This window comes from Dasypus novemcinctus, chromosome 1, assembly GCF_030445035.2.
Source record: "Dasypus novemcinctus isolate mDasNov1 chromosome 1, mDasNov1.1.hap2, whole genome shotgun sequence".
In the NCBI taxonomy this organism is placed as follows: Eukaryota; Metazoa; Chordata; class Mammalia; order Cingulata; family Dasypodidae; genus Dasypus; species Dasypus novemcinctus.
Window position 1 is genome coordinate 155857440 of NC_080673.1, and position 27058 is coordinate 155884497.

The following is a 27058-nucleotide window of genomic DNA, read 5'->3' on the forward strand; positions in this document are numbered from 1 at the left end:
TTGAAGGTAATACATTTGGGAATGACCCACAATAAAGATGTGGTCATGTGAGTGAACTGGATATTGGCACCAAGGAGAATAATGGAGTGTCCCCTCAGAGAGATGGAGACCAGCAGTAAGCAATCCAGGAGAAGGTGCTTGTCAGGTGGCCGAAGGGGAATTTGGCTTTAGGAAAATCATTCATCAGGAATCTCGCCATCTAAGGGAGATTGGCAAAACCAAGGCAGGGCTTCTAAGCCCTAGAAACTAGGATATCGGGCATATTTCTAAATCATTTATTGACTTTCCTTAGCGTGCTTGACATTTAGAAATAAAAAGATGAGTGAGACTACAGACCTTCCAGACAGAGCTCACCATCTTTTAGATGAAGTCAGACAGGTAAACAAGATAAAATACAATGCAACCTGGTAAGCACTACTAAGACTAAGAGAAGAGTTTAAGGGACAGACCAACCAAAACTGCCTGTGGAAGCCTGGGAGAGGAAGTGACATTTGAATGGATTCTTGGAGGATGAGTAAGAGTATACTAGTCAGAGAAGGGAAGGACTTTCTAAGCAGAACAAAAGAGGCAATGCATAAGTAGAAAGGACTGTATTACTAGAATTGGAGACAGGAACTGAAGATCACTAAAATGCCCAACCCAAGTAGATAAATGGGAACAGAGCCAGACTATTAACACAAAGACTTACTGCAGGCTCCTAATGAATTGGGCTATAACTTAACTTCCAGCCTAAAATACAGGTTTGTCCCAGAGATTGGGGCAGCAATGTGCCTAGTGATATGTCAAATGGTTCCAGCATTGGTTAAAAAAGATATGCACAAATTGATGACTAACTGGGTACTGATATTAGACAAAACCAGGGAAGAAAAGGGAAAAGATTATGAGGAATTAACTATGTGCCAGAAGATCTAATTTAAACTTCACAGGATCCTCTGATGTAAAGTAACCAGAGAAGTGACATAACTGCTCCAGTCATTGAGAAGCAAAACTGACTTAGCTCCTAGAAAAAGGAGACTTTGCCAGCTGGTCTCTGGTGCTCCTTTGAATTAGACAGCCCTAGGGCGCAAAGATGCTTATTAAAATTGATTTAAGCTCCATGAAGACTTTTGGCATCTTGATGGCTACTGTCTTCCCTGCGTGTTTTTTGTTTTGTTTTGTTTTTGTAACTAAGAGGATTATTCAATTGCATTGACAAGGGAGAACAACTAATGCGTACTCAAGCTACTAGTACATTTGTTTGGTTTCCTGGTATGCAGTTAAATTAAATTAGTTTCCTGTTAATGTAGGCTCCCGAGTATAGACAACCTCAACACTATCTCTAACACTCAATGGAAATTGCGCCCTCAATAACAGAAAAAGGCATCAGACTTCAAAGGCCCTCTAAACAAGACGCCTCAAGTAGACCAATGTACTTTCTAAGGACTCTCAGTTTTCACGATTTTAGCTACCTAACTGGCAACTTGTTAATTTCTGTCCGCATTGTCACTACAACCACCACCCCGGGTTCTCGTCCACGTGCTTTCTGTAGAAAGCCCTTATCCACCCTAGCCAGAGCGCCCCTGGCCTGTGACGCAGGGAAGGAATCACTGCACCGGGTGGCAAGAGCCCTCGGTGACCGAGAGTGCAGGGAAAGGAAAAGGCATCTCTGTGCTTTAAGGGCGCCCTTTTGGGGGAATTCAGAGGCTGGAGTGCGTGTCCCGAAGTCTCCGTCCTCCGCTCTAGGACCGCCCCCCGCCCAGTGCTCGGGGGGCGTAAGCCGCGGGCGTCGGCCCCGCGCCTCTCCCCACCCCACTGCGCCGGGGCGCAGGCGCAGGCGCAGGCGCGGCCTCGGCGGAGAGCGCGCGGCGGGCACGGCCCGGCGGGGAGCGCGGCAGCGGCGCGCGCGCGAACATGGCGGCGGCGGCGGCAACGGCGGCCGAGCAGGTCTGGGAGCGCCGCCGAGGCCGGGACTGGAGGAGCGGGGGTGGCCGGGGTCCTGAGGGTGGGGTCCGCGGCAGAGCCGGGGGGCTGGCGGGGGCGCGGGAGTCGGCCGGGGCCGGTCTGCACGGGGTGGGGCGGTCCCGGCCAGAGGAGCTGTCCGCAGCCCGCGATGCTGCAAAGGCTGGGCGGACCCGGGAGAGGGTCCGGGCGGGCGCTTTCGGCCGTGGAGGGGAGGCAAGCCGCGACCCTCAGACCTGGCCGGGCTGTCTCATCGGTGAGGGTGAGGGTGAGGCGAGGGCACCGTCCTGACTGCGAGGAGGCAGCCGTGCCAGCCTGGAGCCTGCGCCGGGACGTGAGGGAGAGAGCCCGGCTCAGTTGTCAGCAAAGATGCGTGTAAAAATAACCTCAACCCCTGAGCCGGGAGGCTCCTCTGACACTGGCCAAGAAATAATCAGCTGTTGCCTGGGTATTAGCTTGCTTCTGCTTCTTGTCTCTTCCATTCCTGATCCCCAGTCACAATCATCCCAGGGGTCCACTCTCCCCTTTGTTTTTTGGAGATTCTACTTACTCACCAATATAAAACTGTCTCCTGCCTTGTGATTTAAAGTCATTTTTCAATGTCTTATCAATTATTTCCTAGTGTGCATCATAAATTGTAACTTAGAATAGTTTACAAACCTTTTTCCCCCCAAAGCAAGCTATACTTATGCAAATATACACACACATGCGTTTTGTGTGTGTAAATATATATATACACACACTTTTTTTTGGCTAAGATGATATATTAAAAATGATTTGTGTGGTCACTTTTTTCCTGTAACTTTGTATTCCTTTAAAACTATTATTTGATAGTTTCTTTTCAAAAGTTTCATTCTTAAACATTGTTGAAAAAAGAAATACCTGATTCAAGTTGCCAAAGTTCTGTTTGAACTTTGGAAAGGTTTTCTTAGGTAACTTATTGTTTTAAGAGGCTCTTAGATATATGTCACTGGAGGAGTCTTTCTAATAACAGAATAAAAGACAAATCTGACTTCAAAGAGCTTACTATCATTCTGCCAAATAAGTGCAGAAAAATCGGCTAAAGACAATATACAAGGGAAGCGGACTTGACCCAGGAGTTAGGGCGTCGGTCTACCACATGGGAGGTCCGCAGTTCAAACGTCGGGCCTCCTTGACCCGTGTGGAGCTGGCCCATGCGCAGTGCTGATGCGCACAAGGAGTACCCTGCCACGCAGGGGTGTCCGCTGCTAGGGGAGCCCCACATGCAGGGAGTGCTCCCTATAAGGAGAGCCACCCAGCGGGAAAGAAAGTGCAGCTTGCTCAGGAATGGCACCGTCTGCACGGAGAGCTGACACAGCAAGATGATGCAACAAAAAGAAACACAGATTCCCGTGCCGCTGACAACAACAGGAGCGGACAAAGAAGACGCAGCAAATAGACACAGAGAACAGACAACCGGGGCGGGGGGAGGGGGGAGGAGGAATGGGAGAGAAATAAATAAAATAAATCTTAAAAAAGAATATACAAGCAGCAGATTCATAACATTAAATTTAAAAGAAAGCATGAAAACGAAAGAAGACAAGCTTCTTAAAGTTGACAAGATTAAAGCTGTTCCTTGGCTTTCCTGACTTCCCTCCTAATTTATCAGCTTCTAATTTAGTCTGTTCTTTTTCCATCTACTGCATATATACTAATGGTTTTTGAGGTTCTGCCCAGGTCCTGTTCTTGATTTACACATGGACAACCATCTGACCCATTCCTCAATTTCCACTTAGAATAGCATAGGGATGACTTATGTGTTTATGTTTCCAACCCTGAACTTAACTGAATTTCCCACAGGAACCTCAAACTCAAAAATATTTTAAAACTGGACTGCAGTATATTCACCTATTAAAATGGTTACAGCCATCCATGCACTTGGTTAACCTAGCCAGAAACGTTGGAGCAGGGCTGGCTTAATGGGCAAGTGACCTATGCTGTTGCACAGGGCCCCAAGCTCAGAAGGGACTCTATGATGCTCTAGTTTAATACTCTGCTCTCCAGGGCTTGATGTTTGAACAAGAAACCCTGCATTTCCTTTTTGTTCCAGACCCTCAGATTATGCAGCTGGTCCTGCTTAGATCCCTCTTTGTCACCCTTACATCCAACAGCAAGTCCTGTCAGTTATATCTCTTACTTCTCTCCCCAGTATCCTCTTCATCTCCAGTGCCACAGTTCAGTCAGACCTTCCTTTGGAGTGTTAGAGAAACTGGCTGTGGACACCTTGGTCTGTAGGCTCTTCCAGTCCTCTTCATCTCTTTTTGGTGTGATTTTGCAACAGTGCAAGCCCAATTATATCACTAACCTATTTTAAGTCTTCAGTAGTTCCTTTAAGATTACGTTCTCGATGTGGTATTCATGCCCATTCATTTACTGGACCCCAACCACAAATCTCACCTTATTTTTTGTCCTATTCCTTCTCACCACCTACATGAAGCTATCAAAATTAATATGCCAGATATGACTTGTACCCAGTGACTTCATGCTGTTCCCTCTGCCTAGAATGCCTTTCTCTGCTCTTTTGCCTGGTTAACTCTTTGTTTTCACTTTTTATTTTATTTATTTTTATTTATTATTATTACTATTTTTTTTTTGCCTGGTTCTTATCCACCCTTCAAGTTTCAGTCTAGCCTCAACCTTCTTTAGAAGCCTTCTCTGATGACCTCTGCTTCTCATGACCTCTGCTTGTTAAGTGGAGTTACATTCCTCTTCTGTACTCCTTCAGTATTGTATGCATGGGTCTACTATAGCACTTAGCATGTTGTACTGCAATTGTTAGTAATCTCCTCTAATTGGGCTGAAAGTAAGCTCCTTGGGGGGTAGGCACTGTGTCTTATTCATCTTGATAGTCTAGAGTCCTGGCATATAGGAACTAATCAACGGATGTTAAAAACATTGTATTGAAGATGACAATATACATGAACTGGCAGAGAAAAGACAGCATTCCAGGAGGGAGGTGGGGAGGACAATATGAACAAAGATATGAAGGTAGAAGTAGGTAACTTGAAAGCAGTATGTTCTGGAGCTGGCTCAGGTCAGCTTGAGAGTCAATTGTAAAATTTTTAGGAATTTTGCCAACTGGTTGTTAAACAGCCATTATTAAAAATTAAATTATGTAAACTTTTAATTAAATAAACTATATTAAAAGCAAAGATAAATACTCAAAACATAACTGCATGGCTTTTTCCTACTTTTTACTATTTTTATGCTCTTGAGGTTATTTCTGTCTACATAATAGAATACTGTATAATGGTGTGCCCATTTTTTCCTAACTTTGTATTTGATGATGTCACATTGGTGAGGGTAATTACACCCTGGAAATCAGCAAATGCTACAGATCAGAGCTTGATTTATTGCTTTGTTGACTGTCTAGACCATGGGCTGGCAAATGACAGCCTGCAGGCTAAATCAGGACCACTGCCCACTGTTGTAAAAAAAAGTTTTGTTGGAACACAGCCATGCTCATCATTTCCTTATTGTTTATGGCTGCTTTTGTGCTCCAATGGCAGGGTTGAGTAGTTGCAACAGATATTGTATAGACCAAAAGCTTAAAACATTTACCCTTTACTTTTTGCAGAAAAAAGTTTTCTGACCTCTGGTCTAAATTTAAGAAAGTGATGGAGGAAATGTTAATGCAGATTAAATGTAAAAGTTGGTCATGTCTGTATCTGTTATATTGTTGTCAGTAACACAAAAAAATTGAGGACGTATTCTTCTAGTATTCAAAAACTTACATTCCACAGCAAAGAACTCACATCATTAAGGAATGAATGGTGTTCTGACATATAATCCTAAAGTTGAATGAGATTTCAGTTTAACAATTAAAATGTTTATAAGTTGCATGTCAGATTTAATAACAGTACATTTATTGGGAAAAAAGCAGATGAGGATGTTACTCCACTTTTCATATCATTGTTGAATTGTAACCATAGGTTGGCTACAGATAACAAGATTTTGGCAAAAATCAGTGAAAGCATTCGGTGATGATCAGTTGGCTATTTAGAATTTAAATAGAGACTATTGCATATTTCATCATCATTTTTAATTGTGTCCCATCCATTCTTTATACCAATAAAATTTATAATAAATTTATTCATGTATATATGGATACATTTTCCCCTAGAGAGCCAGTTGTTAAACGTATACCAGCATACCACTGCTTTAAAGCATCAGTCAAATAGAAGACATGTTTGATAGGAGTAAATAAAGAAGATGTATTAATAAAGAGATGAGATTAGTGAGGACCAATTAAGACTTTAAATTTAATCTGATAGACAAAGAACCACTTAGTTTGTTAGGTAGAAGAATGAGAGAAGAAATTTTTCTCTGACATTCCATGTCACAGTCGTTTTAAAGAAACACCAACTTTCATTCTTCTTTCAAATTTCAGGCTACAATTGAGTTAGGCATATCATGAGTATTATGAAAATAATGAATCCTCTGCCCAGAACACTGTTACAGAGAATTCTCCAACACATAGCATAAGACAGTGAAGGGACATTGAACTGAGGAAGTTTGCTTAATTTGAAAACTATCATTTTTGAAATAAAAAAGAATCACAAAATGTTTTAAGATTTTGGGAGGGAGTTCTAATATTCCTCAAGTAACTATTAGTTTCCATGTTGAGTACTTTTATGTACTTGACCTGATTGACCATATCTTCATTTCTGAGACTTAGAAAGGTTAAGTAATCTATGCAAGATCCCCCAGCAGGTAAATAATAGCCCAGATTAAAATCCAATTTTAACTCTATAATATAGTCTATAGCCTTCTTCTTTCCACCTCACTGTGTTAACTACAATGAAATATTGGGCATTTGAAAGTTATTTATTCAGTCACTCTTTCATTTTTCTACACATAAACATCGAATTTCATATATATATATTCAATACATATATTTTTTTTTCCTGTTAATTACTGGAGCGAATGTTAAACTAATCCCATTTCTCAAGGAGTTTATGATCATGGTCAACCAGGAATGCCAAAAGAGTAGCACATAATTCATCCTAGGATTCCATTTTTGCATTTACCTCTCTGTTATTCTAATCAATTGTCCCATCCTCAGTTTAGATTCTATAATTCTTGGTTCCTCTACCACTGTTTTCGGTCCCTCAAAGTACTTTCCTGCTCTCCTTAACTTCCATTCAGGAATCTAGTGTTCAGAGACAAGAAGATTTAGTGACCAGCTGTGGCCAGCAGTGTTCCTAATGTTAACCTGCTTGGCTGGCGTATCTTTCTTTAAAAGTGGCTGATCTCTTTGCTAAAATGTGTTTTATAGAGTTTTTCACAAGTGTCTCCATAATCTTTTTTTTTTTTCCCCGCCCTTGTGGCTTGCTTGCTGTCTACTCTCTGTGTCCATTCACTGCACACTCTTCTGTGTTTTTACTTGTCTCCCTTTTTTGTTGGCATCACCTTTCTGAGTTGGCTCTCTGCGGCATCTGCTAGCCAGGTAGCACTTGCGGGCTGGGCGGCGCTCTGCAACGTGCAGGCGAGCCTGCCTTCACAAGGAGGCCCCAGAACACGAACCCAGGGCCTCCCATGTGGTATCCAGGAGCCCACTAATTGAGCCACAGCTGCTTCCCTGTCTCCATAATCTTTTACGTCTGGCTTTAGAATACTAAAATGTTCTAAATTACTGGCTGCCTCAAATCAAGGCTTTTTAGTAAATGTATTTTTTTGTGGTTTCATGATAAAATCATTGTCTAAAGTACAAACTTAAGATCTCTTATACATTTAAACATTTTTTTGCATATGTTAATACTGTATACATTTTGTTAACTACTGGTAGAGAAGGAATTAATATGTGACAAGGAAGCCTGAATGGTTCAATACCCTTTCTATCCAGATCAGGTAAATCCATATAGAGTGTGTATCTGACTCTGAATCCTTGTCCCTTTCAAATTCGTAAGCTAAATTTCACCATGTGGCATAGGAAGCATATAATGAAACACCACACTCCTTGCCTTCACTTCTACCTCCTGAGATCGAGGCTTCTTCTTTAATTTTGGCACACCTCTGAGAAATAACATACAACTAGGCTGGTTATCTTGTATTTAATATAGCCAGGAGGATTTGTAAGTATATAATTTATATACAGGGAGAAACTGCAGGTAAAGAGAGTAGATCAAAAATTAATGGTTAGAAGCCAGTCTAGCATGGTGAAAAAAAAAGTGTGCTTGGGTGTTAACCAGGTATGGGTTCTAGTTCCAGCTCTGCCACTTATTTTCTGGATTACTTTGGGCAAGTAAGCTAACCTCTCTGAACTTCGGTTTTTTATCCATCTTAGGAAACAATTTTTTTCTTTTTTTTGGTTAAAGATCTTTGCGTTTGAGATATTTGTCTCATTGCCTCAAACCATTCTCTCTCTGATTATCTACAACATCTATATTCTCTTTCAGAATCCACACTTCTCTTCTAGTTCTCTCACTCTTTTAGAAGCTAGTCTAAATGATCTCCTGCTTCTAGAGAATTCCATGCTCTCCTTCCTCTATTTCTTTTTACCTTCCTACCAAAACCCCGATTTCCACCTAATCGGAAGTATAATTGTTTTGCACAGATACATAAAAGATGTATTTGTATTTGTATTGACTACAAATCATTTGGTCATTTGGATATAGGCTTGTTTGATAAGTAAGAAATTGAAGGATTACAATGTCATTTTTTCCTTATGAAATGAATACTCATTACATGGGTGAACTTTACAAATTTTGTCCTTGCTATCTTTTATGTAGATCTACATTCAAACTCTGGCTAAGACTTTTAAGTTGCTCACCGGAATGGCTGTCACAAACTCATACTGTGTCTATATAAATTAGAAAAAAACACCCCTTCCTTAAGATATTTTGCAGCCTTTGGCTGGAAACCTATCCAATGCATGTACAACTCTAATGTCTGCAGTGTAAGTGTACCCTCTTAAATGCTGCACCCTTATGCAGTGTACATCCCACACAACTGTATTCAGCAACTTGGTTTGGTTTTAAAAATCTGTTGAGTGGATTGAATCACCTTCTAAAGAGCTTTCCTCACTGCTTTGTGCAATTAAAAAACTTTTATCTGCCACATTGCTCACAAAGATTATTACTGTCTTTTTCCATTCTCTATAAGCCTTTAACCAGCCTGCTGCAACTGCCACCACTTTAAGATTCTGGTAGCTCTCACCATTCATTCTTGGCAGATGACTTTGCTCTTCTATCCCTAGGAAGAGTGTTTTCATTTCCTAGGCAGCTCAAAGCAAATCCCATGAAATGGGTTGACTTAAACAATGGGGATTTATTAGCTTACAGTTTTGTGACTGGGAAAATGTCCAAATCAAAGCAACTTCTGAAGACTGACTGCTGGTCATCCTTGGCTCCTCTCACATGAAAGCACATGGCAATGTCTACTGGTCTCACCCTTCTCTTAAAGGTTTCCTTGATTTCAACTTCTTGCTTCCATGGCTTTCTCTCTCTTCTGTCTGAATTTCATTCTCTTATAAAAGAAGCTAGTTATAAGATTAAAACCCATCCTGATTGAGATGGGTAACAGTTTAACTGAAGAAATTCATCAAAATGTCCTACTTAAAATACATTCACACCCACAGGAATGGATTAGATTTAAGAACATGCTTTTCTGGGGGGTACATATGGCTTCAGACCATCACAGAGAGGAAGGCTACTTTCTCTTGTGCCCACCCATTATACCCAGTTTTAAATGAAGCAGGGGTCTACTCTTTTAAGACTATTATTTTTTCCAGTACTCTCTATTGCTTTCTTTCCCTCCCCCTGAAGGATATTGTCACCTACATTATCTTGCCGTACTCTGTGATCTTTGGTCTTTTCCCATTTGGCTTCTTTCCCTTTGCAATCACATACATGTCTTTCCCCAAATCCTTCCCCAAATTAGGGCAGCGAGGCAGTGGGGGGAGACTAAAGGAAAAATCTCTCCCTTGAAAGTACTAATGCTTTAGATACAATCTTCTCAGTTTTTGTTTTGTTTTTGTTTTTGTTTTTTTTCCTTCTCAGCACTCCAAAATAGATGTGTACATGCTGGCACCTTTTTGGTACTGTCCATTTCCTACTTAGCAATTTGCTACTCAAAGTTCATCTTTGGCAGTGGACTTGGCCCAGTGGCTAGGCCGTCCGTCTACCACATGGGAGGTCCGCAGTTCAAACCCCGGGCCTCCTTGACCCGTGTGCAGCTGGCCCATGCGCAGAGCTGATGCGTGTAAGGAGTGCCATGCCACGCAGGGGAGCCCCAAGCGCAAAGGAGTGCACCCCATAAGGAGAGCCGCCCAGCACGGAAGAAAGTGCAACCTGCCTAAGAGTGGCGCCGCCCACACGGAGAGCTGACACAACAAGATGACACAACGAAAAGAAACACAGATTCCATGACACAACGAAAAGAAACAGATTCCGTGCCGCTGACAACAACAGAAGTGGACAAAGAAGATGCAGCAAATAGACACAGAGAACAGACAACCGGGATGGGGGGTGGGGGAAGGGGAGAGAAATAAATAAATAAATAAATCCTTTTTTAAAAAAAAAGTTCATCTTTGACAGTTACCGAGGCACTTTCTGACAAATCATGTTCAGCAACACTGCACATCCTTGGTTTTCATACCATTTGTTGTATTTCTCATTTTCTAGTGTTCCTGCATATTTAACATTTCCCAAGACTATGTCCTTGACTCCTCACAGTGAACCAATGCAGTCTCACAGCTTTAATTCACCTCTAAACTGAGGACTCTCTAATTTGTATCTCATAACCTAATATCCAGTCCAATACTTGCAGTTGCCCTTGGGGCAATTGGTTACTTCTCATTCAGTTCAAATGTAACGTGTGGAATCTTTTCCTCCCTTCATTCCCCTTATTTAACTAATCATTTAACAAACATAAGCTTGTGTTTTTTTTAACTGGGTTACAAATTCAGTTAGCTTTATCCTTTTAATCTATCCTCTTTTCATTCGTGCAGTTGTTACCCTAGTTTAGGTCCTCATTACCTCAAACCTCTATTTCTACAACACCAATTATAACATCTTACTGGTATTCCTCTTAACTATTTCTCCTGTGTATGTTCACACATTTAACACCTTGAAACATACTATTTATCTGCTCAAAAACCTCCAGTAACTCCCAATTGAGCAAAATGTAATAACTAGAATTTGTACCCTGCTATTCAAGAACTTGCACAACTTGGCCCTTTTTTTCCAACTTGATTCTCTCTGCATTGCCAGATCTGATCCTCCTATACCTCCCTGTTCCCCTAATAATTCCAGGCCATCCTGTCTCTCCTCCCACTGAACTCAATAATGTGTATTATTTAGAGTATTGATTTCAGCACCTTAACATACAGATTAATTTATTACACTGTTAACTATTTTAGGTGTACTAATCATACTTATAAGACCCTAGAAGATAGTCTGTCCTGTATTTGTTTGAATTACTACTTATGGATTAATATTTCAGCATGAAGTGCTTAATAAGTACCTATTTGTTAAATGAGTTTTCTCACTTTTTAGGGCTCTGAGACGGGGCAGAACCTATTTCAAGCCATTCCTTTTGGATTTAGTATGTACCAGCTTATTACCAAATGTGTCATTCAGCTTGGTCAGAGGCTCTCAAACATTTTGGTCTCATTCTCTTTAAATTCTTAAAAATTACTGCTACCAAAGAGCTTTTGTTTATATGTGTTATATTCATTGATATTTGCCATATTAGTTATTAAAACAGAAATTTTAAAATAGAAAATATACAAGCCCACATTCCATTAGCTGTAATGATGTCATCACACATGGTCATGAAGCCTCTGGAAAAGTCACTGTACATTCACGAGAGAATTAGAGTAAAAAGGCATACTGTCATAGTATTATTTTGAAAATATTTTTACTTTCCAGACTCCTGAAAGGGTCAGGGAACCCCCCTCCCAAAATGCCCAGCCCACACTTTGAGAACTGCCAGTCTAAGACAATCTTAGCTTTAATCTACTAGAGTGATAAACAACAAAGTATGTCAACACTTCTAAATCCTTTTCATATAAATGAAAAATATTTAACTAGATAGATTAATGAAAAATAAAAACAAGATTACCTACCGTAACATGTACATGACTACTCTGCCCAAAATAAGCTGTACACTTTGTTGACAGGACTATTGAAAGCAAAGAGGGAAAATAAGATACCAAAGAACCCCACAGAAGGTTCTTCTTTATTATTCTTCTTAGCACAGTAATGTCCATACTTGAAGCCTGCAACTCAGTGTAGCATGTAGTTTACATGACAGGCAACTTGTTAGTGGAAAATGTATCACTAATCAATTCTGCTTTCTTTAGTTGTGTATTTGCACTTAATAAATGCATGAAAAAGAGAAGGTATAGCTGTTTCATTGTGTTGCATTTCATTTTTAGCAAAGTTCCAATGGTCCTGTAAAGAAGTCTATGCGTGAGAAGGCTGTTGAGAGAAGAAATGTTAATAAAGAGCACAACAGTAACTTTAAAGCTGGATATATTCCAATTGATGAAGATCGTCTCCATAAAACGGGATTGAGAGGGAGAAAGGGCAATTTAGCCATCTGTGTGATTATCCTCCTGTTTATCTTGGCTGTCATCAATTTAATTGTGAGTATATGGTACAGAATGTCTATTTGTTAAATTACCATGGGGAATTTTTTAATCTGTTTTACAGTGGGTTTCATGGACTTTGTTTCTATGATTTCTTTCAGAACTGTCTTATTTTCTGCTTTCCTGTACATATATGTGCTTTATCTGTTACTGAGTTTTAATGATTATTTTATATGTAAGAAATCAAGAGTGCTAATATTTCCATGTATTACTTCATTTAGAAAAAAAATGTTCATGGATTCTTCCCTTACAGCTTGCTTTTAATAAGGGCAGAATCAATGCAATAGAAGAGACCTTTGGGAAACGGACTTGGCCCAGTGGTTGGGGCGTCCGTCTACCACATGGGAGGTCCGCGGTTCAGACCCTGAGCCTCCTTGACCCGTGTGGAGCTGGCCCATGCATAGTGCTGATGCGCGCAAGAAGTGCCGTGCCACGCAGGGGTGTCCCCCGCGTAGGGCAGCCCCACGCGCAAGGAGTGCGCCCGTAAGGAGAGCTGCCCAGCGCGAAGGAGGGAGCAGCCTGCCCAGGAATGGCGCCGCCCACACTTCCCGTGCCACTGATGACACAGAAGCAGACAAGGAAACAAGACGCAGCAAGTGGACACAGAGAACAGACAACCGGGAGAGGGGGGGGGGAATTAAATAAATAAATAAATCTTTAAAAAAAAAAAAAGAAGAGACCTTTGGCGGCGGACATAGCCCAGTGGTTAGGGCGCCCATCTACCACATGGGAGGTCCATGGTTCAAACCCCGAGCCTCCTTGACCCATGTGCACTGCTGATGCGCGCAAGGAGTGCCATGCACACAAGGGTATCCCCTGCATAGGGGAGGCCCATGCGCAAGGAGTGCGCCACGTAAGGAGAGCCACTCAGCGCGAAAGAAAGTGCAGCCTGCCCAGGAATGGTGCCACACACACGGAGAGCTGACACAAGATGATGCAACAAAACGAAACAGATTCCTCTGCCACTGACAACAACAGAAGCGGACAAAGAAGATGCAGCAAATAGACACAGAAAACAGACAACCAGGGTCGGAGGGGAAGGGGAGAGAAATAAATAATAAATAAATAAATAAATAAATAAATAAATAAATAAATAAATAAATAAATAAATAAATAAATAAAAATAGAAGAAACCTTTGCCAAGATGATGTTATTGCCTTCACCTTTCCTAAAAAATCTAATGCCTTTGAGGCATTTGAGGAATTTTTCCAGAATGCCAACTTTTGATCTTTCACATTCAGGATCAGGGTCAAACTGGAAACCTCCAGTGATGAGTTTTGAATTAAGGCCTCTGTGCTGGACAACCCGTGGTAGAATATGGTAGAAGGCGATCTTGAACATCAGGAGGAATGCCATGTGCAGTAATATGAGAAAAGCAGTGCTGGTTGGGTAGAAATCTGAATATAAAGAGCTGAAATGAAAAGGATTCTACCCCCACACACCCCAACATGCCTCATGTAACAATTCCACATTAACTACACAGTGCCCAGAGGCTCTTTATGGTGGACTAAGCAGTTTCCTCTTACGTGCTTCTTGGAACCCATTTGTAGGCAAAGGGAAAATACGCTTAGGTGTGTCTGTGTCTTCAACTGTGTGTGTCAAACCTAGGGGATAAAGCAGCAGGTGGTGCAGTACCAATCACTCTCTCTTTCTTCAGGCTTTTGTCAATTAATAGTTCATCATCTTAAAGCAGGAATTATGAACAAGTAATTGATTTGAAATCTGCAGATAGTGAAATAAATTATGTAGCTAGTGTTTTGCTTCTCCAGTGGGGGATACCTTTGCATCTTGGGTTCCTTCCTGGGGAGGGGGTGCATTGAAGAGAAGTGGTTGCAAAATGGAACCTGGGTATTTTAGTGTGTCTTCCTAGAATTCAAAGTCTCTCTTTCTAGAGGAGCCACATAGCTACTAATGCTTGGAATGGTAATGTGGTAGAATTATTAATCGAAGACTTATCATTTATATCTGAAGAATATCCTTATTTTGGGGTTTAATAAACTCCTTGTCAGATGGGTTAGCTATTAATCAAAATTGTCTTTTCTCAGAACTTGTACAGTAAATGTCTGCTGCTAAGATTTCCACTACTGATGCAAGAAAAAGAAGGTCCTCGTGCTTTCTGTTAGTCTGGTTGTGGCAGCCAAGATTGAATGTGGGAATACAGGAAATTCTAAAAACAAGAGGAAGGGAAAATAATTTTTGAAACTCAGAAATAAACTTGTAAACAGATAAAAAAAGATCTCTTCTGAGGAAGGCTGATAAGCATTGACTTGCTGTACTTTAGGGAAATCTAGGCAACTACAAAACATTGCTTTAGTTTTCTCTTCAGTTAATGTAGCATTTTGGTTTGGTGAATGCACACTTTTTCTACCTGTACATATTTCTTGCATTTGTATGTTTCACTTCTTGGTTAAAGCTATATTAAATTGAAAAAGTTTTGAAGGAAGTAGCCCTTTGCTTCTCTTGCTTTGCTTTAATAGTATATTCTCCACCTGTAAAAAAAAAATCTAAAACCTTTGTTTTCATTCAGCTTGTCCTACATTAGCCTTGCCTTCTTTTTTTTTTAAAGATTTATTTTTATTTATTTCTCTCACCTCCTCCCTCTCCCCCCCCAGTTGTCTGTTTTCAGTGTCCGTTTGCTGCATGTTGTTCTTTTTGTTCTCTTCTGTTGTTGTTGGCGGCACGGGAATCTGTGTTTCTTTTTGTTGCATCATCTTGTTGTGTTGGCTATCCGTGTCGCTGGTGCCATTCTTAGGCAGGCTGCACTTTCTTTCACGCTGGACAGCTCTCCTTACAGGGCGCGGCATTCCTTGCGCGCATCAGCACTGCGCATGGGCCAGCTGCACAAGGGTCAAGGAGGCCCAGGGTTTGAACCATGGACCTCCCATGTGGTAGACGGACGCCCTAACCACTGGGCCAAGTCCGCTTCCCTCCTTGCCTTCTTAGAGAGATTTTAAACTGCAACCCTTTGATGGCAGTTAATGATTTTATTTTGTGGTTCTAAGTCCCTAATGTCCAAGTCCAAAGGTTCTGATAGGCTAATTCACACTAAGGTGTTTAGGACCTCGTATATTACCTTTTCCAAATATATTTACTTTTTTTTTTAAAGAAGAGGAACATTTTAATCCAGGATTGTGGCTATCAGAGGGTTAAATTTGAAACCTCTGGCATGTGTGTGGTTAGATATTTTCAGGGAGAGGGCCCTGGTATATCAGAGACTGATCATGAACATGGTCTGCAGCATTTCTAAGGTGATTCCTCTTATTTTTAAGTTTTAATGCTCTCAAACCAGTTCTTTGTATTTTATGTACATTCAAAACATTTTTGTCTAATTTCTATTTAAATTATAAAGAGCTGATACTACACATTTTGTGGTATCTACTATTAATAGCTTTGCTAGGAGTACATGTCCTGAATGTTTTTTATTTTATAAGTTTATTTTATTGGAGATTTCTGGGTTGAAGATAGCAGAATAAAGACATTTTTATCTCCTCCTCTAAAATCTCATCCCAAAGCAACCAGATCAAGAAACAGAAAAATCTTTGAAGAAACTAAGAGGCAACTGAAACCCTTAACCATAATAGATAAAGACAAAAAGAAGGAGGAGGAAAGACAAATAATTTATCAGAGATGAGAAAGTTTAGATCTAACTGCTTGTGTGTGTTAGGGAGGGGGTGCTGGGTGTATTGATGGAAGTGCCTTGCAGAATCCTGAAAAGCCTCCTAATTTGGAGTACCAGTACCTTGGAAGGCAGGGGTGAGGCAGGAAATGGAAACAGAGCTTGTTTGAAAAATCTGAATAAAAAGCAGTAAGATCCCTAAACCTCTTTTTCCTTCTAGTCAGCAGTTAGGCAACTACCCACCCCATCCCCCCCCCACCCACCCACCCCACACACACACATAAAATGAGAGTTTTCTTCTCTGGTCACACTGAACCACAGAGAATACTGCCTTAGGATATTGTACCGAGGAAGGTGGGATTCATACCAGAGCAGAGAAGTCTGAATATTGAGAAGTGAGACTCTCTTATCCCCTTCCTCCAGCTCAAGATATCTAGCAGCCAGGTCCCTCGTCCACAGACGAGAGAGAGGAGCTTTCTCTGGAGAAACTGAAGTATATAGAGAAGACACCTGAAGATATTGACATTTGACAGGTCCCAGTGAAGCCATCTAATCTCCTTACAATATAGCCTGTCAGTCAAAAGCACTATCCCACCTAGACAGCTTTCTATGGACTGTTTACAGGCTCACTATTAAATATTAGCACTGAGTCAGGAATCAGTAGACTTTTGAGGAAAGCTACCTGAAATGATGAATGGTATAGACCAAAACACCCAGACCAGGGAGTATGTAGGAACATAGATGCAAGGAATTGCAAGAAAGGACAGAAAGCCTAAAAAAGCAAAACTAAAATCACCATCCTCAGAGAAATGAGAAGATATTGCATTCGTGAAACAGGAATAGCATGTCATTAAAGAGGAGCAATTAAAAAATAAAGCACTTATCTAAATATATATATATTTATTTCTATTTAGAAAGGGAGTGGGGGAAGGGAACAGAACATAAAGAAAAGGAAGCCTTCCAGAAAGTTCAAAAAATTAAAGAATCATTCAGGAGCTCTTAACATTCTGTTAATAGACATTTCAGAAAAAGAGAACAGAGAAAACACTGGAGAGAAAGTTATCAAATAAATCAAAGTTTCTTAGAACAGATTTTAAGTCCCACTTAGGGTCCAGCATAAAGACTTGCACCAAGGCCATTATTATGAAATTTTGAACAAACAAGACTAAAGAAAAAATCCTAAAATCTTCCAGAGGGGATAAAATGGTTTATTTTAAAGAATACAAAACCAGAGTGGCATTAGACTTTTCAAAAGCACTGCTGTAAACTGGAGGACAATAAAGCAATGGCCTTCAAAATTCACATAGAAGATAATTTCACATCTAGAACTATATACTAAGATAGTCTATCAATCAAAGGTGGAAGATTATAAAGAGATTTTTAATCCAGATTGGAGCAGGAAGATAGGGGTGCTAGAAGGATTTCCTAGGGGTGAAAAATAGAACTAGTGAATTATCTGAGAGGTTAGTCCTTATAGGACATTTTATTGAGAGAGATTTTGTAGAAATGTTGGAAGGTTTGAGAAGATAATTTCATCAAACTTTCAAAAAAAAACCATAAGCAAATGAAAGACATATTAAACTCTGTCAGACAGAAAGTACAAAAAAGGAACTGTAGTATACTCTCTGGCTTAACAGTAACAACATTTACCTGGTTGTAATATTAGAAATACTGAACAGATAATTAACCAAAACTTGAGATTGGAGTTGGGGGAGAGAAAAGGAATAAATGAGCTAAAATTATCATCAGCCAAAATAGGAAATCAATATATGAAGCCTAAAATTGAGGAATGGGGGAGCAGATGTGGCTCAAGCAATAAGGCCTCTGCCTACCATATGGGAGGACCCAGGTTCAATCCCTGGGGCTTCCTGGTGAAAAAGAAGAGAAAGCATGCCTGCATGGCGAGCCAGTGCCTGCATGTCTAGTCAAGTGCCTGTGTAGTGAGCCAAACACCCATGTGGGCACACAAGTGCCCACGTGGCAAGCTGAGTGCCTGTGTGGTGAGCCGAGTGCCCATGCAAGTGCCTGCATAACAAGCCAGCTGCCCATACGACTATTTGCATGGTGAGCCAGTGTCCGCACAGCAAGCCAGTGCCTGCGTGGTGAAGCAAGTCCCTGCACAGCAAGCCAAGTGCTCACCTGGTGAGCCAGTGCCTGCACAAGTGAGTCACACAGCAAGATGGCGACGCAACGAAAAGAGAGATGAAGGGGAGAGTCACGGTGAAGTGCAGCAGAGATTAGGAACCGAGGTGGCATAATTGACAGGGAACCTCTCTTCACATCAAAGGTCCCCAGGATCGAATCCCGGTGAATCCTAGAGGAGAAAGACAAGAAGACAGAAAGAGAAATAGATATAGAAGATCACACAGCAAATGGACACAGACAAAAGGAAAACAAAAAACAAAAAACCCCAGCAGGGTGGGGGAGGGGAAGAAAAAAATAAAAAGCTAAAATTGAGGAATGAAGAAAAATAGCAATATACACTTAATAGCTTAGTTTCCAGGCTGTTATGAGAAATACCACACACTGGGTTAGCTTAATGGTAGGAACTGATTGGCTCATGGTTTCAGAGGCTAGAAGGCTTTCCTCCTCCTAGGGTCAGCAGTATCCTGGTTGACCAGCAATTTTGAGTTCCTTGTCTTTCCTGTCATACGGCAATAGTCTCTCCTTTTTCTTCTGGTTCCTATGATTTCCAGCTTCTAGCTCTTCCCCATGGCTTTCTCCTCATAAGGCCTCTGGTAACAGGATTAAGACCCATCCTGGTCCTGTTGGACACACCTTCATTAAAAATCACATCTTTAAAAGGTCCTATTTCCATTAGGTTCATACCCACAGGAATATGGGTTAAGATTGAGGACATTTTTTTTCTTTCCCTGGGATTTTTAAAATATGGAGATAAATTCTAGACAAAATAGCTAAAATTGTTGAAAGTGGTTGTTCCAGCGGGACAAGATGTGTTGAGGTAGAAGAAATAAGAGACTACTTTGAAAAAATTATAGGCCTATTAGCACTTTTTAACTTCTATTAATTGCTGTTTATATATAATACCTTGATGAAGATAAAATTGGTTTATAGTAGAAAACTAGTTGATATGTCCATTTCACTGAAGAAATATTTTAGAAAGTCTTTAATCCTTTTGACTGTGATCTTTGCTATTTGTTTTTCAGTTATGCTAAGCATATGCTACCTATTAACAGTGGACTTATTTCTTATTTTCTTGTTTAGATAACTCTTGTTATCTGGGCTGTGATTCGCATTGGCCCAAATGGCTGTGACAGCATGGAGTTTCATGAGAGTGGTCTACTTCGATTTAAGCAAGTATCTGACATGGGAGTTATACATCCCCTTTATAAGAGCACGGTGGGAGGAAGGCGAAATGAAAATTTGGTCATCACTGGCAACAATCAGCCTGTAAGTTACTACATTAATTGAAATATAATGTGAAGGGGTAGAAGATGTTAGAGAAAAATTCTTTGTAAAACTAAGATGTTTATTTTTTATCAGAAAGATAATTTTCTCCCAACTGGATGGAGAGAGGGTAGGCACTGTTAAAAGTATTTAAAGTTATCCTTTTATTGCAGCATATTTTTCAAATGTTCTTCATATATTTGGTCATGGTGGTATACTTTGAAAACATTCATGATAAAGTGTTTCTCTAAAGATTGTTTTTCAGCAAGGGACAACGAAGCTAAGTGTGGAAAAGAACAAAACTTCCATTACAAGTGACATTGGTATGCAATTTTTCGACCCAAGGACTCAAAATATTTTATTCAGCACAGACTATGAAACTCATGAGTTTCATTTGCCAAGTGGAGTGAAAAGTTTGAACGTTCAAAAAGCATCTACTGAAAGGGTATGGTTTGTTTTCTTTTCTCTTTCTGGGAATGTTAATGGAAATAATTATTGTCCAAAGTTATAAATTGGGAGGGATGTTTTACTGTTCTATAGTGGTAAAGAATACCTTCCAGAACAGTGGAAAGGAAAAGTTCCAGATACATCATTAACTAGTTTAGGAGATTATTATCAAGTCATCACTCTCGTCTCAATTTCCACATCTATAAACTGTAAATAAAAACACCTGCTTTTCATATCTCACAGTTTTGAAGCTTATTTCTCTATCTTTGATAATAATTCTCATATAATTTAGAAACTCTTTTCAGCACTTTTTTTTTCTAATCTTCAGATTACCAGCAATGCTACAAGTGATTTAAATATAAAAGTTGATGGGCGTGCTATTGTGCGTGGAAATGAAGGAGTATTTATTATGGGCAAAACCATTGAATTTCATATGGGTGGTAATATGGAACTAAAAGCTGTGAGTATATGTATATATATATAAAGATATTAATAGAATTATTTGTATCTCAGATACATAAATAAACCCATATAGTGCAATAATATGCAATCATTAAGAATGATAGTGTAGTTATATATTTTTGACATGAAAAGATGTTCATCATTGATTTTTAGGTGAAAGAAAGTTACAAAGTAATTTGTGCAATATACCATTTTTGTTTTTCAAAATGTGTATGTTTGTAAAAAACCATGAAAGGCATACCAAAATGTCAACAATAGTTAGGTATGTAGAAAAAGTAATAGGTGATTGTAATTTCATTTTTTGTTTCTCTTACCTGTATTTTCTAATTTTTCTATAATGATTACTTGTATAATTTAAAAAGGAGAAAAAATAAATCTTCTAAAAGAGAATTTTGTGAGATCAAAGGAAGTATCCATGCCCTGAAGTTTTTTTTTGATGAAATTTTTCATATACCTTCATATCCAGTGATGTGAAAACAAGTAGTAAATTATAAAATGCATTTTAAATTTATAATCTATCATTATTAGTTATAAATGAAAATATTTGCCTTTATTGTGGCTGTTGAAAGTTGAAATTTTCTTTGTGCTTCACAAATTATATTTGAACTTAAACAGGTATCCTATTTCCTGTAAGGGAGCCATAAGTCCCCAAAACTTTTCACCTTCTCTCAATTCTGAACAAAGCACATTTATTCAGAATGCCTTTAGGGTACCTACTATGTATTGCTTCACTAAAGCTGATTAAATTTGTCTTACTAAGTATTAAGTGACAAATGAGAACTTAAACCTATGGATTTATAGATAATTCTTTCCTGCTTTTTTTTTTTCAACTTAATTTCACAGTTCTTAGAAAATTAACCTTAAAAAAACTTAAGTAATTCTTTCACTTTCTTAAGCAGATCTTCTCCCTAATGCACATATTCCTATCTTTTAATAATAAAGATAAAAACATAAAGTGTGATTCTTACCAAAAAGTCAACAGCAATACTGGGTAATTTCTATGTGTACTGTGGTGAGAAGCCATTCCTTTGAGAGAATGGTGTTGAAGAATGGCCATTGGCGGGCTGTTGTCCTGGGCACCAGGAAGGCAAAGCAGCAGGAGATGAGAGATTGGCCTAAACCTTTTATTTTTCCACTTAAAATTTTGGGACTAATAATTTTTACCCTGCTTCCCACTTTGTTAATATCACAAATATTAAAATACTTTGAAATTCATATACACGCGTATCAGTTTCTCCACAATTGAAGGAAAATAAGTGAATGTTGAAAAGAAAATTAGCTTCATAATGCCATTAATATTAGTGGTTAATTTTAAAGTATAGGAGATAATCATTAGAAAAAACTGTCAGCAGAAAAGGCTTTTAGATACAATTTAAAGGAAATAAAATGAAGTGACCACAGGATGGCAGCATTGAAACAAAATTGGAAAATCAGTTACAGAAGAATTAAATTTATTCCAGATACTACCACTACATAGTCAATTAACCATTTCCATTACCTTAGAACCAGCTTTCTCTCATTGTTTTAAATATCCCTTTGTAAGTAGTTGGCTACCAAATTTATAACTCCTGCTTCACAAGCTCCCTCTGAACTAAGACTCAAATATCCATCTGCCTAAATCTAGTGTCCAATGGGCATCTCAAACTTAACAAGTCTAAAAACTTGTTATCCCTCCAAAAGACTGCATTTCTTTCCGTCTTTCCCATCAGTTCCCCGGCAAAACCTTCTTCAGAAGATGTAGAGTTTGTCAGCTTTTCACCACAACCATAGAGTAAACCACATCATTTCCTGCCTGGATTGTCAGACCAGCCTCCTCACCCATCTCCCTGCTACATTCTTTCTCTTCTATAGTCAGTTCTCTAGACAGCAGCCAGGGTGATCCTTTTAAAAATCACGTCACTTCTCTATTCAGAGTCCTCTAATTTGGAATATAATACAAATGCCTTTCCCTGGCCTTACCTGTCTGGTGCCCAGTTATTTCTTCTTCCTGCCAGTCACCAGCCTCACTCTCCTTCAGCCACCCCAGCCCCTCCCTGTTCTCACAACACCAAGCTTGTTTCCCCTGCGGCTTCTCATGCATTGTTTCCCCTGCCTGGTATGCTCTTTCCCAGTTGCCCACCTGGCTCACTCCCTCACTTCTGGGTTTGGTTGGAATGTCACCTCACCAGAGAAGCCTTCCCTGACCACGCTATGTAAATTAGAACCTCCTCCTAGTCACTCTCTCTCTACTTACCCTGCTTTATTTTTCTCATAGCATTTATTTCATCTGATGTATTACATATTTTCCTTGTTTATATATTTACTGATTGCCCCACATATAGTAGACACTTAATAATTATTTGTGAATGAATGAAAGGAAGGGATAGAGGGAGGAGAGAGGAAGACAGAGGCTTTGCAGTCTGGAAAAGAAAGGGTTTTGTGGGCTTACAACGCACGAATGTTCTTGGAGCAGTGGGCTGGAAGAAGAGAACCTCCTAGCAATTTTCTTTGAGTGCCTGGTCTTCAAAACTATATGGTTTGAATCTTTTCATTTGTGGTACTACAAAAACATTACAAATTAAAATTCATTCCCTTTAGGAGAAAAACAGTCTTTTTCTTATCTTCAGAAGCTTATCAATCCATAACTTTGTATATTGATGTGCATAGGAGTTAAATGAAACTAACCTGAGATTTTATTGATAGCAGTTTTATTCTACACTTATGAATTGTTATATATTTTTTAACTAATGATTGAAAAATAAATTGTGTTGCAAGTTATTGACATACATAATAAGTTAAATAAGCTAAGAACTCTAGCTGAATCTTGACACTGGTTTGGGGTTTTTTGTTGTTCTTGTTTTGGTCATAACTTTACTCTTCCCTACTGCTTTTTTTCTTATTAATTTCCCAGGAAGCTTTATTACCTTTTGTTCTATTTCTACTCATGGAATTAAATAAACCATATTATTATTTTCCTACTAGGAAAACAGCATCATCCTTAATGGAACTGTGATGGTCAGCACAACTCGTCTACCTAGTTCCTCCACTGGAGACCAGTTCAGTAATGGCAACTGGGTGCGCTACAAGCTCTGTGTGTGTGCTGATGGAACGCTCTTCAAAGTACAAGTAACAGGCCAGAACATGGGCTGCCAAATCTCAGACAACCCCTGTGGAAACACTTACTAGAAGAACCCCAGAGGTCTTCAAATGTTCATTGTTTTGACTTGACCTTTTTTTTTTAACAGTATGCATGCAACTCATTGTTTTTACAGTGCGTGTGATAACTCATAATTATTTTATCTGCAGAGCACTGCTGTATCTATTATAAAATCTCCATATTTAAAATATTCTCAGAGAGCCTTAATTCTAATACATTTTATTAAGTTGTACCGCTCTTCAAATTACAATTCTCAAAAATAACTGTGGGAAAGTTAGTAAAATAAAAATTAATCATTTAAAGAAGTAGTTTTAAAATTCCACTGTTCCTTGTCTAAAAGATAAAGGGTTGAAGCAACTGTTTGGACTCACTATGAGTAAGCTTTTGGTAGCTCTAATGGAGATCGACCTACTGAAGATATTTGAAAGTTACACCATCCCAATAAATGTTACATTCTTTGTCTTTTGGCCTCTAAGAGGTAAGACACAGATTTTTATTGTATTAACCTTGAACCACAAAAACAAAGTCATTTAAAAATTTTTACATATGTGAGATAGTAAGTATCTATGGTTCCTTAGTTTTGTACTGGATGCAAATACTCTGTAAGAGAATGTTTACTTGAAATGATGATAAATATTAAGTGTTCACAATGTGGTAGACACTAAAACACAATCGCAGCTTTAACTTTTAAGTAATAATGATGGCTGTCATTTACAGAGCATCTTATACATCCCAGGCATTAACCTAGGTATGCATGTTTAATATCTCTAATTCTCACCACAACCCTATGAAGTGTTATTATCCCAGAATTTCCCATTAGGAAACTGAGGATCAGAAAAGTTAAGAAATTTGCCTAAGGTCACATAGTAAGTGGCAGAGTTGGGACTGGAATCCAGGTGTGATTCAAACCTAGGTAAATCTGATTCCAAATACTATGTTCTTTTCACTACCTGCACTGCATTTTTAATAATTTAAAACTCTAGAAAGATGAAGAAAGATTAATCCAAACTTACCTGAACAGAAAATAATAAAACAAAACAAGTGTGCTTATTCTAGTTAAAAAAACACTAATAAATATAATGCCAGACAAAAAGAAATGATCACTCAGATTTTATTCTCCTTTAAACCAATTCCAAAGCCAAATATACTATAGAGAGATAAAATTGGCCTAGTTGTGGGTGACACCAGTTTCCCAACCAACAGGATGTGGCATACTCAGCACCTGAATGGATAAAAGATATGCCTACATGTTTTTATACCCTCAGCCCTTAGGGTGAGACAGTGGGACTCAGAGCAGTCAAAGTCCCTGGGCAAGTCCTGGGGGTTGGGAATGGCCTAATGGGTTTATCCCAATGTGCCATCTGAATATTACCCTAATATTACCTTTGTTAATATGTGCCATGTCTTGAAAAAAGGAATAGTGGACTAAAAGGTACTAATTCAGGAGATAATACAAGTCATCTTTAAGTAAGTGTTAGAATTATCCCTGCTCCTATTATCATGAACCCATTGTAATTATTTTTCAACCCTCAATCCAGTTATTTTTTAAGTGTTTTATATTTGAATTGATAGGAACTTTTTGGTATTAACACATACAGCATCAGGGACAAGGATCTTAAAGTAGTTTGTTGTTAAATAGGTAGTGGGAATAATCCCTATCCTTCTTTCAAGTATAACAATATACTATTATGGTCACTTTGAACTTATAGATAAGAATATCTATACAAAAATTTTTATTCAATATTGTTACAGTGCTGTCTGATAGAAAACCAAATACCTAGACATTATGAAGTCATTAAATTATTGACTTCCTATCTAATAGTAAAAGTGCAGTTTTTAAATAAAAAAGTGACATTTATGACTTCTGAGTATTAGTACAATTGTAATAATATTCAGAACCCATTGGAATATATTCAATATCATTTAGAACCAATTAATTGGAATTTTCATTCAGATATTAAATTTATTTTTAAATTATACATTCTTTACCTGTTTGCTTTGTTTAGATTTGTTTTGAAAGTTTCTTTAAATAAATATTTATAAAAACCACAGAACACTATATTACAAAGTATTATTTATTGAATATAATTCATGAAATAATCTGTTTTTACACCTCTGACACATATTTGTGTTTTTGATACATCTTCATTTAGTGCTTTTGACATGAGAGGATATTTTGATACTTCTATAGGACTGATATGCAACAGGCAGAACATTGTAGGACAGTTTACAGGCATTCCTTGCTTTTACACTGAAATGTAGATTTGGAAAATATATTGGAAAGAAGAACAAGAACAAATGGCCCGTTTTACCTGTGACCTAGTTTGATTAACATTAAAGCTTCAGTTACTCATTCTTGCCACCAGATGGTATTTTTCTATAAACTGAAATGTACACTTTGGCTCTTCTGCTGAATATTCATCCCTTTCATTCAGTCCTGATAGGACAAGCAGCAGCAGACTTGGGGGAGGTGGATGACTAAGATAGGATCCTTGTGCCCAGGTGGGGACAGGAACATACTTCTTTAAATAATTGTATTGACAACGGGGCAGATGAAATACATGCAAGATATTTTTATAGACTAATGAACAGACAGGAAAAATGTAAATCAACACAAAGCAGGGACTGCCAATATATGATCTGCAATATTTTAAAAATACCTATTTCTATTCCTTTTGCACTATGAAAAAGACAAAGTTTGTGTGATAGTTTTGAAGCTGAAAGGTAGAAGTTCTACCTTGTGTTGAATGAGTTGTTTTTTTATTTTAAAGAGGGCAGGACTGTTATGGTGCTAAACTTGCAGAAGAGACCATTGAAATGCTGATAATTTTAGTAATTTTTAAAAAGTTTTGAGAGGGGCAAAGATTACAAATTGTTATACAAAAATCTATTAATCTGTTTCAGATTGCTAACTTGAGTTGCAGTTAATTCAATTCCTAATAACTGTTAATGTCCTCTGTTTACAATAAAGATTCTTTAAATGGTTTGCAGTTAATTTTTTATTAGAGAAGTTGTGTATCCAGAAAAATCATGCATAAAACACAATTAATTTCTGATAGTTATATATTAGCAGGTTTCTATTTAATCAGACAAACATGATGAATTTAAATGTGGCTTGAGAATGGGACACTGTCAGTGCTTATATAATCTCTCTGGAATCCTAGAACTAAGTTTTACAGTCTCAGGGTGGATAGTCCAACTGTCTGTGCATTGCAGAAGGCCTCTCTACAGTAACTCTTCCCCCAGAGTTTCAGGGTATGTGCATTCCTATCACCATGGCAAGGAGGCCAGAGCCTGGAAATGAAAGGGTGAAGATTTGCTGCAGGACAGGCTTGGTGGAGGATGGGTGGAGCCTGGACGGCTCCTGTCTAAAATCCCCTGCCTGGCTTGAGTCAGATCTAGGCCCATTGGAAACTACCTAAGGATCTTAAGGTAA

The 27058-nt window shown here is 38.8% G+C and overlaps 2 protein-coding genes across 2 annotated transcripts in view; both read left to right on the plus strand.

Moving 5' to 3' along the window:
* The first annotated feature begins 1817 nt into the window (after window positions 1-1817).
* Window positions 1818-26608, plus strand: SGCB (sarcoglycan beta). Its single transcript, XM_004460642.5, has 6 exons — window positions 1818-1923; window positions 12341-12550; window positions 19395-19580; window positions 19831-20022; window positions 20353-20484; window positions 23448-26608. The coding sequence occupies exons 1-6, from the start codon at window positions 1891-1893 to the stop codon at window positions 23649-23651; spliced, it is 957 nt and encodes a 318-aa protein (XP_004460699.1). The 5' UTR covers window positions 1818-1890; the 3' UTR covers window positions 23652-26608.
* Window positions 26609-26702: 94 nt separating this feature from the next.
* Window positions 26703-27058, plus strand: part of LRRC66 (leucine rich repeat containing 66) — a 45881-nt gene continuing 45525 nt past the window's right edge. Inside the window, exon 1 of the mRNA XM_058298786.1 lies at window positions 26703-27054. The gene's annotated coding sequence lies outside the window, so the exon portion shown is untranslated. The remainder of the gene's footprint in view (window positions 27055-27058) is intronic.

Coding starts and splice junctions, on each gene's coding strand:
- SGCB (XM_004460642.5), top strand. CDS start 1,891: ATGGCGGCGGCGGCGGCAACGGCGGCCGAGCAG. Junction 1,924..12,340: donor CGGCAACGGCGGCCGAGCAG/GTCTGGGAGCGC, acceptor TTTCATTTTTAG/CAAAGTTCCAATGGTCCTGT. Junction 12,551..19,394: donor TGGCTGTCATCAATTTAATT/GTGAGTATATGG, acceptor TTTCTTGTTTAG/ATAACTCTTGTTATCTGGGC.